The 15,529-nt window shown below is 43.7% G+C and overlaps 1 protein-coding gene across 1 annotated transcript in view; it reads right to left on the reverse strand.

Moving 5' to 3' along the window:
* ZZEF1 (zinc finger ZZ-type and EF-hand domain containing 1) overlaps positions 1-15,529 on the reverse strand; it is a 93,342-nt gene that overhangs the window by 40,620 nt on the left and 37,193 nt on the right. The window contains exons 17-27 of the mRNA XM_068976732.1: positions 14,538-14,605; positions 13,481-13,595; positions 10,833-10,992; positions 9,549-9,670; positions 9,319-9,441; positions 8,259-8,425; positions 8,093-8,174; positions 7,085-7,286; positions 5,266-5,414; positions 3,327-3,567; positions 357-436 (exon numbers count right to left, since the gene is read on the reverse strand). Coding sequence (XP_068832833.1) covers positions 357-436; positions 3,327-3,567; positions 5,266-5,414; positions 7,085-7,286; positions 8,093-8,174; positions 8,259-8,425; positions 9,319-9,441; positions 9,549-9,670; positions 10,833-10,992; positions 13,481-13,595; positions 14,538-14,605 — 1,509 coding nt within the window. The remainder of the gene's footprint in view (positions 1-356; positions 437-3,326; positions 3,568-5,265; positions 5,415-7,084; positions 7,287-8,092; positions 8,175-8,258; positions 8,426-9,318; positions 9,442-9,548; positions 9,671-10,832; positions 10,993-13,480; positions 13,596-14,537; positions 14,606-15,529) is intronic.

The raw sequence follows: 15,529 nt of genomic DNA on the forward strand, positions 1-15,529 counted from the left end.
TCCTTTGAGAAAGCCCTCCTCTCTGCCTAAAACCATCATTGGTTGCCCAGAATCAAACGCAATGCTTTTTCTCCTCATCTACCAGGTTAGGTTCCACCAAGCAGCCTTTGGGTTACAGAAGAAGGCAAGTAAGGGGGGCTCAACTGACTCCTGTGTACTCTGACAATCTAACTTTACCAAATTATGATTTCAAGGGCCCTAAATTATTTTTTATCATTTATCCATTTCCATCACTGAACTTTCAGTTCTGAAAAACATTCCTAAAGTTATATTCTTGAGAAGAGAGCTACTTACCTTAATTCAAAGATATGGTAGAAAAACTCAAAATATATAAAAATCACAAAAGAACATCTTACCATCCATATTCGAATTCCGTCAGCCAAGGAATACACCTGTGCAAACTCCTCACTCAAGGCTGTCTTGCCCCCGCTGTTTACTGGGGAAAGGAGAGGTTACATTCAGTTAACACAATTCACTACTGCAACATTAAGCCCAAAGTCACTTCCCAATCTCTGCACAGGAAACCTCTTCCCCTGACACTTGCACATTGTCTGTGATAAGAGAGGACTGGGGGGAAAAACCATCAGTAAACTACAAACACCTGTAATGGGTTCTCTATGTTACTTCAAACTTTTTTTCAAATGAGCAGCATCTGAAATGGATATACTATTAAGGTAAAATATAAAATATAGTAAAAGCAAAATAAAAATTATTAAAAGTAAGAAATAATTATTAACATGAAAAAAAATTCAGAGTATATATTAAGTGAAAAAGGTCAGTTATGAAACAGTATATACAAAATTATATTATTTAAAAAGAGTATACAGGACTTCCCTGGTGGTGCGGTGGATAAGAATCTGTCTGCCAACTCAGGAGACACGCGTTTGATCCCTGGTCTGGGAAGATTCCACATGGTGTGGAGCGACTAAGCCGGAGCCCATGCTCCAGAGCCGGTAAGCCACAACTACTGAGCCCATGTGCTGCAGCTACTGAAGACCATGAGCCCTAGAGCCTGTGGCTCCATAGAAAGAAAAGCCACTGCAATGAGAAACCCTTGCACCACAACTAAGAGTAGCCCCTAACTGCCACAACTAGAGAAACCCTGCATGAAGCAATGAAGATTCAGAGCAGACAGAATAAAATAAACCAACAATTTCAAAAATAAAGTAAAATATACAAGCATATATATAAAAACATGATATGTACATACACGTATATATACATATAACTAAAAAGCCAGGTAGATACAAAGAAAAATGTTCTTGAAGTGGTGAAATTACAGTTGATAATTACTTTAAGCTTTTCTATACTTTGTAAGTTTCTACATGAATAGGTATAATTTTTATAATTAGAAAAAATTTTTTTTACTTTTATTTATTTATTTTTTTGGTAATAAATCCTATGAAGCCTGTCCTTTCTCTTCATCTTAAAAGCAAAGGAGGGACTTCCCTGGTGGTCCAGTGGCCAAGACTCCACGCTCCCAATGCAGGGAGCCCAGGTTTGAGCCTGGTTGGGGAACTAGATTCCACATGCCGCAACTAAGAGTTCGCACGTTGCAACTGAAGATCCTGCATGCTGCAACTAAGACCTGGCGCAGCCAAATAAATAAATATTAAAACAAATAAATAGCGAAGGATACTATACGAGAACAGGGTGACACTCTCTGTTGACCCAATGTTGATGCAATGAATTTTCTGAACATCTAGAATGTGCCAGGCTCTACATCAGGTACTGGGAATGCGATGCTAAGAAAAACAAACATGGCCCCTGCCCTCAAACAGCTTACAGTCTAGCTGAAAAATTCCCATACATTTCTAACTCAAAAAGGTGACAATTTTTTAGACAAAGATAAGCAAGTTAGCGAGACAAGGACCACTCTCAAAGTAGATCAGTCTTCAAGAATCCACAAATAGGCCCTTAGAGGCAGGGACAGAAAGGACTGGGACCAATTGTGCCTCCTTCAAAGCAACAGCGGCAGGTATTCTAGAAACAACTTGTACACGGTGAAATAGTTCTTATTCCCACACTTGATTGTGTGTATCTCAAGAGCAGATAGGTATGAACATGATTGGAAAAAGAGCTGGGGGACCTCTCCCCCAGCCGGAAACCTTCTGTATCTCAGCTTTTTACTCACAAGGCTTTTATCCTTCCACTGACAGCTTGCACAGGTAACAAAGATTGTCAAGTTCTCTTACTACAATTTGACTATGAGAACATATACTGAATTTTTTTTTCCCAAAACCATGATGATGTCAGTTCACCCCCATCCCATAGCAGAGATAACGCTCTTCTGTGTGACAGCTGTTTCCTTATGTCACTCATGCTTCAGCATAATTTTATTTATTTGAGCAGCTTCTTAAAGGAAATATTAAGGTTTGAGCGAGTAATTGAGATGTTTTAGACCTCAGGAAATAAACTCTGCAATGTGAGACACAAAGAACTAAGCAATAAAGGTAGCAGTGCTAATAATATCCTTAGTAGTAATAATAATACTTAGAACAATAATCAATTAACTACTTACTCTAAGGAAGGAAGCATTTGTTTCTGCTAATTTCATTGGCACCATGGAAAGAACAGACATCCTGCCAAAGTGCTTGGGACAGCCATACCCTGTCTTTACACTGGGTTTGAAATGTTTTTCCCCTGAAAGATTATGAGTAGGGAGAGACCCTCCCTCTTTGTGGTTCCTGTTAAGGCTCTAGTCTATACTTACTGTAAATACACAGAGATGGTATGCCTAGGGGACGTGAGGGAAAGCAATGGCAAGGAGCGTGCTACTGACAAAGGAAGCTGAGCAGGGAACATGCTACCAAGAAGCCGCAAGTCTAAAGATAAGAGTTAATACCTGCATTTTTCCTCCTTGGTTAGTACACATTCAATAATCAAAACATCTTTGGTTTTGACTGGAATTTCTTCACATGTTAGAGCTTATCAACTCTAAACTTTACAGATAAGGATACTCGGGTGCAGAAAGGTTATCTGATTAATCTGAAGCTGCACAACTTCTAGTTTGTGAGCTGGAACTACAACCCAAGTTAAGTTTTCTTTCCATTAAACTTCTCAGCAGTCTTCCATGAGAATTCCGGATAAAGATAAATTACCTGTTGATGAGGAAACCCAAGGCTACTTGCTATATATTGCAATCTGCTGACTATAAATTGGTCACGAATCTCTTGATTGGCACAGTAGGAGTGACAAGATGAAGTCTATAGTTGTAGAAGGATGTTTATGTTCCAAAGTATTTTAAAACTTTCACTTAAGAAACGCTTTCTTAAAACTTAGCAATTGGCCTTCAGATCAAAAATATTCCCTGTAGTATAAGTTACCATATTTTTGCAGCTTCTCATATAAGTCTGGAGTGCGATACACCAGAGCAGCAAAGGTGGCGTTCACAGCTTGATCAATAGTGGAACCAGCAACTATATCTGTCTTTGGGGCCTGTTTTCTACATGCCTGTATGAATCCTTTGAAAAGTTCTGAATATGGCCCACAGAAGTTCTGGGCAGGATCTGACTGTGCAAAGTCAAGAAGAAATTGATGGCAGGGATCATCAGGGATGTTCTTAACCTGGGAACAATAAAACAAGAAAAACCATCATGTTTAACATATTCATTAAAAAAAAAAAACTAAGTTTACTGAACAACTACTAGGCCAAAGCAGAAGTATAAAACACAGTGCATACTCTCAGGAAGTTTCAGTCTATTTGGGGGAGATCAGACAGACACACGGGTTATTAAAAAAAAAAAAGTAAACATAAATAAAACGTTAAAAAGCATTTAAACTACCACTACCATAAAGCATAGAGATTATCGAGTGCCAAATGCCTAGAAGGGACACCAATGCTGAGAATTCACAGGAGAGAGCTCCTGGCAGGTTAAAGTAATTAAGAAAAGCCTTCTGGAGGGGATGGGCTTTGGTCTGGACCCTGAAGACTGGGCAGGTTTGGCCCTGAGGAACACAACCGTTAGCAGAAGTTAAGAGCCAGTGGGGAGACTGACCTGGCCTGAAGTCTCAGCTGGGGAGTGGTGGGAACTAGAGTCAGATAGGTAAGGTGAAAGGAGACTGTAGAGAGCCTTGACTGTCACACTGAGGAGTTTAGACTTCACCCTGTGGGCAACGGGGAGCCATTAATGGTGCTTGGCAGTGGAATGACAAGATAATGCAGTGATTTAAAAAAAAACAAACAAACTTGGTAGGTACCAATGTAACAATGCAAGTGCAAGATGAGGGCCTGGATAAAGATGGAGACAGAGGAGACGGAAAGAGATCTCAAGGAAGAATCCACAGGGCTTGCAGCTGACTGGAAGGAAAGGGGAGAACAAGGTGGGGGTAAAGGTGATGCTAGGTCGCAGCGGGTTACGCCTGCGAGAACAATAATGCCAGTAACAGGAGCAAACAGTCCGGGGAGACAGCCTGGTTTTACACGTCTGAGTTAAAGGGAGTCAGAAAACTGAAATGGAAATACCTAACGGGAAGATAGGCATATGTGACTGGAGCCTGGGAGAAGAACCAGGGCTGGAAACTCATTCCTTAGGTTTTTCCCACACATATGTGGTGACAGAAGAGAGGAGACAGGATAACATCTTGGTGGGTTGCAGGAAAGCAAAGAAAGCCTGAATGAAGCCCATTTTTTATAGAAGAAGGAAAAAGAGAGGTCAACAAAGGAGGCCAGGGGAGTAGAGACATGTAAGAGAAGACAGTGGACTGCCATGGAATACAAGAAGAAAGGGTCTGAAGGAGCAGAGAAGTTAAGAAGAGTCCCTGGATCCAGCCACTAATTACTGAAGAACTGGGGTGGGGGAGAGTGGGAAGAAGGGAGAAAAGTAGTAGAACTGAGAGAGGGGGACAGAGAGATGAAAAAGACATAGTGGGCAAGCTTGTTTAGTTTATATTATTATAAGCCTAAGTAATGTGCTACTGTCCCATGGAGAACAAATAAGCATAGCATGCACCATCTGTTCTTAAGTGTGACTCAGCAGGCACAGGAAATAAACTCAACTCATTTAAACAAGGCCATCGAGAGAGATTTACTGAGCACCTACTATATGACCACAGCAGAGTCTGCCAGTTGATAGTTCTGAACACCCGTTACCCTGGCCCCTGTGAGGACCCCAAATGAACAGAGGATAGTTTCTGCCCTCGAGGAGCCAAGAGCTTCGTGGGGGGGGGGGAATAAGATACATACACAGATGTTTATAATTTAAAGTAACAAACATTAGCAAACATTTATCATTCCAAATACAAAGATAAGTGAAAAGTAAATACCTCCTTAATATCCTGGGGTGGGTGAGTGGGCCAGCTTGCTTCTAATCCCAACTCTGGATGTATTTGGTGCCTGAAGACAGGTTTCCACAAGGGGGAGTTTAGGACTAATGCCATTTTTGCCTGAGGTACTGCCATGTTACTGCCTAACTCTGCAAAGAGAAGAAGAAGGCTTATGAGAGTCCTATTTTTCCCTTAATATACTGAGAATCTTTGAACTGATGAAGGAAAGGCTTAAAAAAAACAAAAAACCTGGCTATTAAGACTTGCAGGGAATTACCCACATGTAGCAGAACCTAACTGTGATCCTTCATAAACACATACCCTGGTGAACTGAAACCATCAGGCAGTCCCAAAATGCTGCCATTCTGTATGACAGGTTCAGGTACAGATCCCTCTGAAATAACTAAGCCATGAAGCAAACCGAAAACAGAATGAGAACCATCTCTTGGGTACAACAGGAGACCTCTTAGAAATACCATGTTCATAATTTGTAAACTTAAACTTGTAAAAGGGCTTCCCTGATAGCTCAGTTGGTAAAGAATCCGCCTGCAATGCAGGAGATCCCAGTCCGATTCCTGGGTTGGGAAGATCCACTGGAGAAGGGATAGGCTACCCACGCCACTATTCTTGGGCTTCCCCTGTGGCTCAGCTGGTAAAGATTCCGTCTGCAATGCAGGAGACCCGGGTTCGAAAGATTCCCCGGGAGAAGGTAAAGGCTCCCCACTCTAGTATTCTGGCCTGGAGAATTCCATGGACTGCATAGTCCAAGGGGTCGCAAAGAGCATGAAGGAGCAACTTCACTTTCACTTTCAAGCTTCTAAAAAGAATAATAGTAATAGAAAAATACCCACCATATATGTGTTTATGAATAAACAAAGAAAAAAGACTAGGTAGAAATAGATTAAAATATTAATAATAGCTATGTCTGGGTATTAGGATTAAAAATGCCTTTTCCCCTTAGCCTTTTTCCATTATGCAATTTTTTCCATGACATTTTACTTTAAAAAGGAGAAAAACTCAAGAAATGATACAGGAAAAAGATTACACTAGAAAGCTTCATTCTATTTGTTTCATTCATTCTTGGATGAATTTAACACATAAATTGAAGAAATCACTTTAAGGTAAAATCCATGTTCACATATTTACACATGTTCACATAAATAGTCACATAATCAGAGAATATACAATTAACTTATTCTGAATTTCTACCTTCTTGTTGGAGGGTATCAGAACTTAACAAAAAAAAAATGAGGACAGTGTTGCCAAAACCAGCCCCCTCCCTGACTTGTCCTCCATAGACAGGGAAACCACTGTGGCCCTGGTGATGTGCCCCAGTGTCTGAGTCAAGCAACTAAACGAAACTGGTGTCAAGGGGACATTTTACTTTGGTTGGCTTTCAAGGAAACTGATGGAGAAGGCAATGGCATCCCACTCCAGTACTCTTGCCTGGAAAATCCCATGGACAGAGGAGCCTGGTAGGCTGCAGTCCGTGGGTTCGCGAAGAGTCAGAACACGACTGAGCGACTTCACTTTGACTTTTCTTTCATGCACTGGGGAAGGAAATGGCAACCCACTCCAGTGTTCTTGCCTGGAGAATCCCAGGGACGGCAGAGCCTGGTGGGCTGCCGTCTATGGGGTCGCACAGAGTCGGGCACGACTGAAGCGACTTAGCAGCAGCAGCAGCAGCAAGGAAACTGAAAGGGAATTTTATCAGTCCCTCTGCTCTGCCATCACGTGGAGACATCTTACAGGACGGGGGTACCACTTTGCTCTTCAGTGTGGCTGTAGCAAGGAGAGAAGGGACAGTTTGAGGACTTACGGTGCACAGACTTGAGTGCCATGCACTGGGAAGCAAGGCGTCCCATCAGCCGGGACACCAGGAGCTGTAAATCCAGCCCCCAAGACACAGCGACATCAGGCAGGCCGTAGGCGGTGACGGTGAATTTGTAGCCCCACTCATTGTTGCTGCTGTCGGAGTGGAAGAGAAACTGCAGCCGGGGACCAGCCTTAAAGGTCACTTTCTAGAGACAAACAAAGTCATGTGGTCAAACCAATTAGAGAAGGCAGCATTTCAGTAAGAAGTGTGTTCTTCTTGACTCAAAAAAGCCTAAATTTAAAACTGGCTTATATTCTCACCATTATGTCTTATCACCCCCTCTGAAAGTACTAAAGGAGAAATGAACAACGGAGTAATGAAACAGAAAATTCACCACTGCACCTTATGAAGAAGCAAAGTTGAAAACTGCTGGTCGGTTTCCTAAATCTCAGATGCTCATCTGCCCACCACCTACTCAGCCAGAGACCATCCTGCCTGCTCCTCTGCTGCCAACCAAGACCGCTGACAGTGAAGCAACACTTAATTTCCCAGCCCCAGAGACCACGTGGCCCTAACTATGAGGGGATCCTGGCTTTCACCACCATGGTTGGGGCCTCGCTGGACCGATCGGCCCTTCTTACTAAGGATAACAATTCGCCATGTACTCTGGACTATGTGATACAGACTAGGGGCAGCAAATTGTTCCTATGAAGAACCAGAGAGCAAGTTATTAGACTTTCTGGGTCATAAGTCTCTGTTTGGTGACTCAACCACTCCCCCACCATACCAATGCAGCTACAGACGAAACATAAACAAATTGCCATGGCTGTACCCCCCAAAAACATTAATCACAAAACAGGTGCTGAACTCTGATACAAACACTTCCTTTCACAAAAGTGTAATATAAGTGCTTCCCGTCAAGGACCATTATCTCTGTTATCCCCTGAGGCTGCTAACAGGAGAACTGCTGCAGGAGCAGGCCTCCTGTGAGTCTCTGGAAACACCGCTCACCTTGGGCCACTTGTCAGTGCCAACTTTCGTGTCATAGCGTGTTTTCCCACCTCTGGCGTCGGTAAATTCCAGATAATCATACCTGTGAAAGCACAACCTCTATCACTTTCCTTCTCTCATTTTTGATCCACTATTGCTCGGGGAGAAAAGAGCAGAGGAGCTGTACCTTTTTTCCGTCTCACATCTCTCATCAAATTCCACCTCGAAATAGGTTGCCCCTGGGCTGACAAAGACAGACACTTCATGGCAGTTGTTTTCATAGTTGTGGGCAGACTCCTTGGTCCATGTATGTAACACCACAGGGCGTTCCTGCTGCCAAGTCTCGACATCCAGCTAGGCAGACAAACGAGTCAAGAGAGGAGGGTTTCTGTCATTCTACATCCATCCACACCCAGGAAGCTTGGTCCTGCATCAGCGGCCCCGATGGCAGCCTTTGACACGCCCACACAAATCACCACATGGGCTAAAACTACACCTGACGTTCTCATCTATACATATCGACCAAGATACACTATACGTTTATTCAGCAGAGTAGACATGGGGTTTCTGTTGCACTATAGTAACTCTGATTAGCTTTTATTTTTTTAATTATGACTATCTGTGAGAACTATTTCTTACAAACCAGTACTAGTGTGAATTTCCAGTGGTTTAAAGAGTTGACCTCCCTATTTGGGATGTTGGCAAACCTGAGCCTATCCTGTCTTCTCCCTCCTTTTTTCAGTCTTTGCTTTTTTTTCTTTAAAATGGGCTTTTAAATATATGCCCTTTGAATTCCCCAGAGTTGTGAGATCCAAATAAGACACTGAAAAAACTTTGAGTCCTGTCAGGTTGAGAAAGGAAGAAAATGCTTTTAAATAACAAACCCTCTAGTTTACCTTTCAACAACAGATTTTCCCTTCTGGATTTCAATCTGATTAATCATTTATAAGGTTTTTATATAACATCATGTGCTACATAATGATGAAAGTAATCTATGTACAGCTTCCTCGGTGTCTCCTGTCTAATGCTGACCATGCCAAATCAACTCAGACTGGCAATTATCCTTGTTGGCAAAACCAACACTGATAAAGTTGATAAACACTGAAAAAATACTGGTAAGACAGAGGGAGCTCTTCTAGAGGCAACTTATTTGTGTAGACCTGTACTGAGTGGTATGTCTCATGATGCATGGGCACGGTGCCCTTGAGAGGGGCTACAAGGCATGTTCAAATGCCAGCTTGAGGTACCTTGTTCACTCCTCCATCAGGGTCACTGCAGAGCTCCTTCAGCAGCTCTGTCAGGGCACTGAACTCTCTCAAGAGTGTGCAGTGTGAAATGTCCAGTGTGCAAAAGTCCAGCAGAAAGATCACCTGAAGGAAGATGAATGATGCACTCAGCGTCCGCCTCAGAGTCAGCCAGGGATGCAGATGACCAACCCCTCTCCCGCCTCTTACAAACGGCTGCCGTTCTGTCTTACCAGCTGGCGAGCTGCCATCGACAACACCGAGTTACATAATTTTTCTACTATGGTTTTCCCGCTATACTGTGACAAAAGGGATTCCAAAATCACTCTCATGCGTGCCAGAAACTGCCCCACATCTGCCAAAACATAAGGAGAAGAGTTAATAGTTTCTATGGTAGAAACATCACTTGCTTGGTCACCATCAAGGACAAAGCTGGAGAGGGTCACAGGAGCTGTGGAGGGACTTCATCAGAAAGACCATGAGGTCATCAGTGAAAGTGAAAGTCACTCAGTCGTGTCTGTCTCTTTGCAATCCCATGGACTATACAGTCTATGGAATTCTCTAGGCCAGAATACTGGAGTGGGTAGCCTTTTCCTACTCCAGGGGATTTTACCAACCCAGGGATCGAACCCAGATCTCCTGCATTTCAAGCAGATTCTTTACCAGCTGAGCCACAAGGGAAGTCCATGAGACCATCAAGTGTCCTACAAGTGTTTTCCGCTGGGAGGGAAAACCACTGCGAACCTCAGTAGAAGTTTACTCTTAAAAGTGAGGGATTTTTTTTTTTTTTTTTTTGCCTTTGCTACTTTTCAATGGGGTGGAGGTATGATTTTTATATGAAAGTACATGGCTGACCAAGCCAGTTGTTGGTCTGCCTTTCCCTTTGTTTACAAAGGGCCCGTCTCCAGGTATACCATTCGACAGGCCAAACTTGAAGAGTTAGGACTCAATACTGCAAGCATTTTTGACACAGCTCTGAGATCAGGTTTGATGGAACTGCTTTTTCCACATACAAATTCCAAGAACTTGTTGGGTTTCCTATAATTTTCTGGGGATTTATGGGACATGAATCTGAAAAATTTCAGTATCAGCAAGGATCACAGAAGTGCTCACATATACCATAGATTTTGAAAGTTCAAGACTTCCGTTTTTAGATAACTTGATTAAAAGAGGGAAGACAGACTGTACTGAAGAGGATGGTACAGCACTCATCTCAGAGTGTTGTGTGACTGCAGAAGCAATGTTTGGGCTGTGAAATGACTCAGCCCCTCAATAAACACACTTGGGCACACTACCACATTCAGAAAGGAAACTCAGAGCAAAAAGACACGCTACAGAATTCTATTTTAAGGGGAAAAAAACAAACAAACAACAACCTGAAGACAGACCTGATTTGTAATAATGAAATGAAAACCACATACACTCTACAATATGCATGAAGTACTAAGATGAGAGCACACACACAGAGCCAAACCCAAACACCTATCTGTTTTCAAGGATTCTGTACTGACACTTACATCTGTCAGTGAGGTCGGCAGCAAGATCCTTGGCTCCAGAGTCCGTGCTCTTCAGCTGCAGGTAGCACCAGGAGAGCAGGCTGCCTTGGACAGACCAGAAGAGGGAGGACAGCACAGAGCCCACCTCCCTTTGAGCTCCATCAACCATCAGCAGCTCACACTGCACAAGAGGAGACAAATGGAGAGTGTTTACAAGGTCACTTGCAGAACACAGCTGGGGCGGGGCGTTCTCTAAGAGAGCAGCTGTCAGAATGAAGAGATTTAGGCAAGTGGGGAATAGTTACGAGAGAGCTTTCAACCCCAAAGTGACTGAGAAAGATGGTAGTATGAAAACTCCTCTCTTGCCCTCTGGCTTTTCAGAACCTTTACAGTTGGTTTTGACTCTGTGGGCCATCCTGTTCTGCCCCTTAGGAACCCTACACCCTAGTTATCTCACCTTTCTCTCTCTCTCTCTCTTTCTCTGTTTCTCTGTCTCTTCTCCTCTCTCTTATCTTCAAAAATTCCTTGTTTCTCTGGCTCCTTCCTCTGAGCCTTCAATCAAATCTCTCGCATTTTAGATGGTCATGGACACATTGCTATATTTAAAACAGATAACTAACAAGGACCTACTATATAGCATATGGAACTTTGCTCAATGTTATGTGGCAACCTGGATGAGAGGAGAGTTTAGGGGAGAATGGATGCATGCATATGTATGGCTGAGTCCTTTTGCTGTTCATGTGAAACTATTCCCAGGTGGTGCTAGTGGTAAAGAACCTGCCTGCCAATGCAGGACACGTATGAGACATGGGTTCAATCTCTGAGTCAGGAAGATCCCCTGCAGGAGAAAATGGCAACCCACTCCAGTATTCTTGCCTGGAGAATCCCATGGACAGAGGAGCCTGGTGGGCTCCGGTCCATATGGTCACAAAGAGTCGGACACAACTAAAGTGACTTAGCACATGTGAAACTATTACAACACTGTCAATCAGCTATACACCAATCCGAACTAAAAAACAAAAAAGTAAAAAAACAACCATTTTACAAAACGATTCTTTATCCCTCTATGGCTCTCTAACCATCATCTCTATTCTCCAGTTTCTCTAGAGATAAATTCTATCTACAAAGCACAAAATACGTTATTTCCATGTAAATGCCCCAAACTGGAAACAACCCAACTATCCCTCCAAAATAAAGTGGATAAATAAGTTATAGCAGATGCGTAAGGGGAACATTGTGAACCAGTGAAGGGTGGGGGAGGAGGGCGAACTATAGCACACACATCAACATGGATGAATCTCAAAAATGCTGAGTGAAAAAAAACTTGTCCCAGAAGACTGTACACCATATGATTCCATTAAAGCCCAAACCAGGCAGAATGAGCCTGCTACGTAGGGATAACTAGAAACGAAAACAAAGGTATGACGACTATGAACTTCAAAATAGTGGTTCCCTCTGGTCAGGAAGAAAGAAGGGGAGCCACGGAAGGGCACAGCGGGTGAGAACGGACTTCAAAAATACTGGGAACATTCTGGTTCTTAAAATAGCCATTTCTTTAAATTGTCCATCAACATACATTTTTTTGGTACATGTATTCCATTTGAAAGGGTTGCTCACACCTGCTGCCCTTGCCTTTCCCCTCCCTGTCCTTCTACCCTTTCGGGCCCTACCACTCGCTGATACCGTTCCTCAAAGGCACTGGTCACTGCCCAGAGAAAGCCTCCCCATTCGACCTAAGTCCTGAGGGCTCTGCTGACTACTGTCCTTAAACTCTCTCCTCGCTCTGCTTCTGTCTCTCCTGAATTTCTTCCTGCCAGGCCTTCTTACTCTCCCGGCCACCCTATCTATGTAGATGCCTACAGGTGAAGAGAGGTCACCAACATTTATGGCTTCAACCAGCACTAGCTGGTTAATGATGGCAAATCTCCATTCCCAGCACTGACTCAGCTTGAGTGTTCAACGAGACTTTGTCACGTGAAGTCCTGCCAGACCAGAAACCCAATGTGCTCAAAGTCTAGCCGTTATCACTCTCCTCTTCAAATTCCGGCTCCTCCCCATCTTGTCACTGGTTACACATGCTGTCCTAGCAGGAACATCCCTCCCTCTCTGCCTGGTCAGACGCTACTGGTGGGCTCATGAGGAGCTCCAGTATCACCTCCTCCAAAAAGCCTTTCTCAAGCTTTTCCCCTTCATGTTAAAAAAGAAGAAAAAAGGAAAAAAGTATTTTAAAAATCATTAGCACAGAAAAGAGATCATCCTTTCAGATTTGATCAGCCTGCAGATGTGCAAAGTAATCATAAACTTTAAAAAAAGTTATAAGTGATTTCCCACAGAATTCACACCACAAATACATGACTCTGTGCTGGGTTCACTGACTGACACCAGCGCACTGGTGGGTAAGTACCCATTCTTCTTCTTCAAAGGGAGTCTTTATGGGCACGTTTGGGTATTTATTGCTGGCCGACTGCCAAGAGGCAGGGAAGCGTCCCCTCACTTGTTCGGGGCAAATCGTCCCCTTACTTGACTTGGAGCAAAGGCAGGTGGGGAAGCTCTGTGCTCACAGGCATGGAGTTACAGTCACACCAAACACGAGGGCTAAAGCGGAAGGAGCCACGACTGCTCCTCCCTGTCTCCTAAAGAAGCCGAGGAAATGGAGCGGCACTGGTTACCTCTCGAGCGGCAACAGACAGCAGGGTGTTCATGACCGCCAGCACTTCGCTGATGTCCATGTCAGCCAGCTCGCCTTTCTCAGGCAACAGCAGAAGGCCGCCCGGATCCTTATCACTGGAAGGACACAAAGGACTCATGACACCTCGTGTCAGGAAGGGGATTTTCAAGCTTTCTACCTCAAATGAGAACCCAGCAAGTTTTCAGTGTCAGTTCTATGGCATGTGAGGGGTTTGAGTCAGAAAAGGGTCAGGGTTCCAGTGGGGTCTGTGCCACTGTCCATCCATAAGTCCTTATGTAAGCACAGGCCCATAAATCTTCGAGTCCTTAGAAAAGATGCCAGGGAATAAACATGATGAACAAATCACCTTGGCTACCAACAGGAAATACACCTAATTTCATGACTGCTAATTTGACAATCCAGGCTAAATATTCCCTGCATCTTTAAAGGCTCTTCACATGAGCCCCAGGTCCTTTCATCATTCTTGATACTTGATTCTGAAGACATCTTATAGAATTCTCTAAGCCTGGTGTCCATACAAGGCACAGTCTACCTGCAGACAGTTCAGGCTTTAATCCCCTCCCTCCTTCAAGACTTTATTCCTCCAATAATGCAACCTATAGACCCATAAGCTTCCCTGGTAGTCAAAGCAGGTAGCAGTCTCCACGTCACCGCTCCTAGCACACTGTTTGCTGAACTACCGCTCTGTGCCTCTGTAGTTCGGCTTTCACGTTGTTGGGTTTTTAGACCAAACTCCTGCGGTTTCTATTTTTGTCTTCAAAAATTACGTAGAAACTGAAGTGTTCAAGGAGACTCCCAGTGAGCTCCACTCTAAATCGTCTTACAGTGACTGGGACTTGGAGCAAGCTCTTGACAAGACTATCTTTCTACCACTATTTTAGTCACGTCGAAGGCCAGTGATACCTCATTCTAGAAACCTGGCTGAGTGAGGGAAGCACATGGTTACTCCAGAAGCACCTGAAAGGAAGGGAGAGCTCAGGAAGACAACGTTGTGAAGATCTGCAGTATCAGACAGTTGAGAAGAATTATAAACTCACCTAAAATACGTGCAGAGGGAGCGGAAAGTGAGCTGCATGGACTGCTTGTGTTCCTGCTCGGTGACATGCTTCTAGAAAACAAGAAACTGCACATTCAGGAAATCTGCTCCATGGATGTTCCAGAGCACCTGAGCAGAACAAAATACCATGGCCCACTGTTCCCAAACACGATGAATGCTGGGGTCGGCAGACCACCTCATGGGCCGGACTGAGACCTGGCCTAGTGCTAAGAGGGAGCAGAACTCCCTGCCTAAACAAAAGAGGGCAGGCAGGTTTACTTCTGTTCACTGCTGAAGCTGACATGCTGAAGCTTTCCTGAAGGAAAGCCTGATGCAAATGTTTAGGAAGGTGACTTCCAAAAGATGTATACTTTCATCACTGGGCATGCCATCCTGAGAAGAGGGGCCAGAGATGGAGAGCATTTTTTATGAGCTTCCTATTTTTTTTAAAAACAGGATCTAAGCTTTCTCTGTGTAAGTCCAAATAGCCAATGGTGACAGTTACAGAAATCACACTCCCTGATGAGGCTCTGGGTTACTTTGTAGAGTTTTTTTTATTTCTCTTCTCAATTCAATAAACGTATTGAACATCTACTGCTAGCAAGGCATGGTGGGGGGCAATTTCCAGAGAATTTAAGACCCAAGGCCCTGCCTGGCATTAGAGGGTGGGAGAGAGAAGATATGGTCACAAAGGATAGCAGTTTAATTCATCTGCATGAGAAGAGAGAAAAAATACAGCCCTTAAGATAGATGGACAAAGGAAAACTTAATGAGCTTCTCTACTAACAGACAACAATGTCATTCAAAAGGTCGTGCATCCTCTTTCTATTTCTCTGTGTGGGACTCAGGCTAGCAAAAAAAAAGAAAAATTTGCTCAGCTGCCTGGTAAACGCTTCCAGCAAACAAGTAGGACAGAGACTCGCCCACAATCCAATGGATCATGTCAGCTGATGCTGTCAGCTGCTATACTCACAAAGTGAAAACTGATTCAAA

This window comes from Capricornis sumatraensis, chromosome 8, assembly GCF_032405125.1.
Source record: "Capricornis sumatraensis isolate serow.1 chromosome 8, serow.2, whole genome shotgun sequence".
Taxonomy (NCBI): Eukaryota; Metazoa; Chordata; class Mammalia; order Artiodactyla; family Bovidae; genus Capricornis; species Capricornis sumatraensis.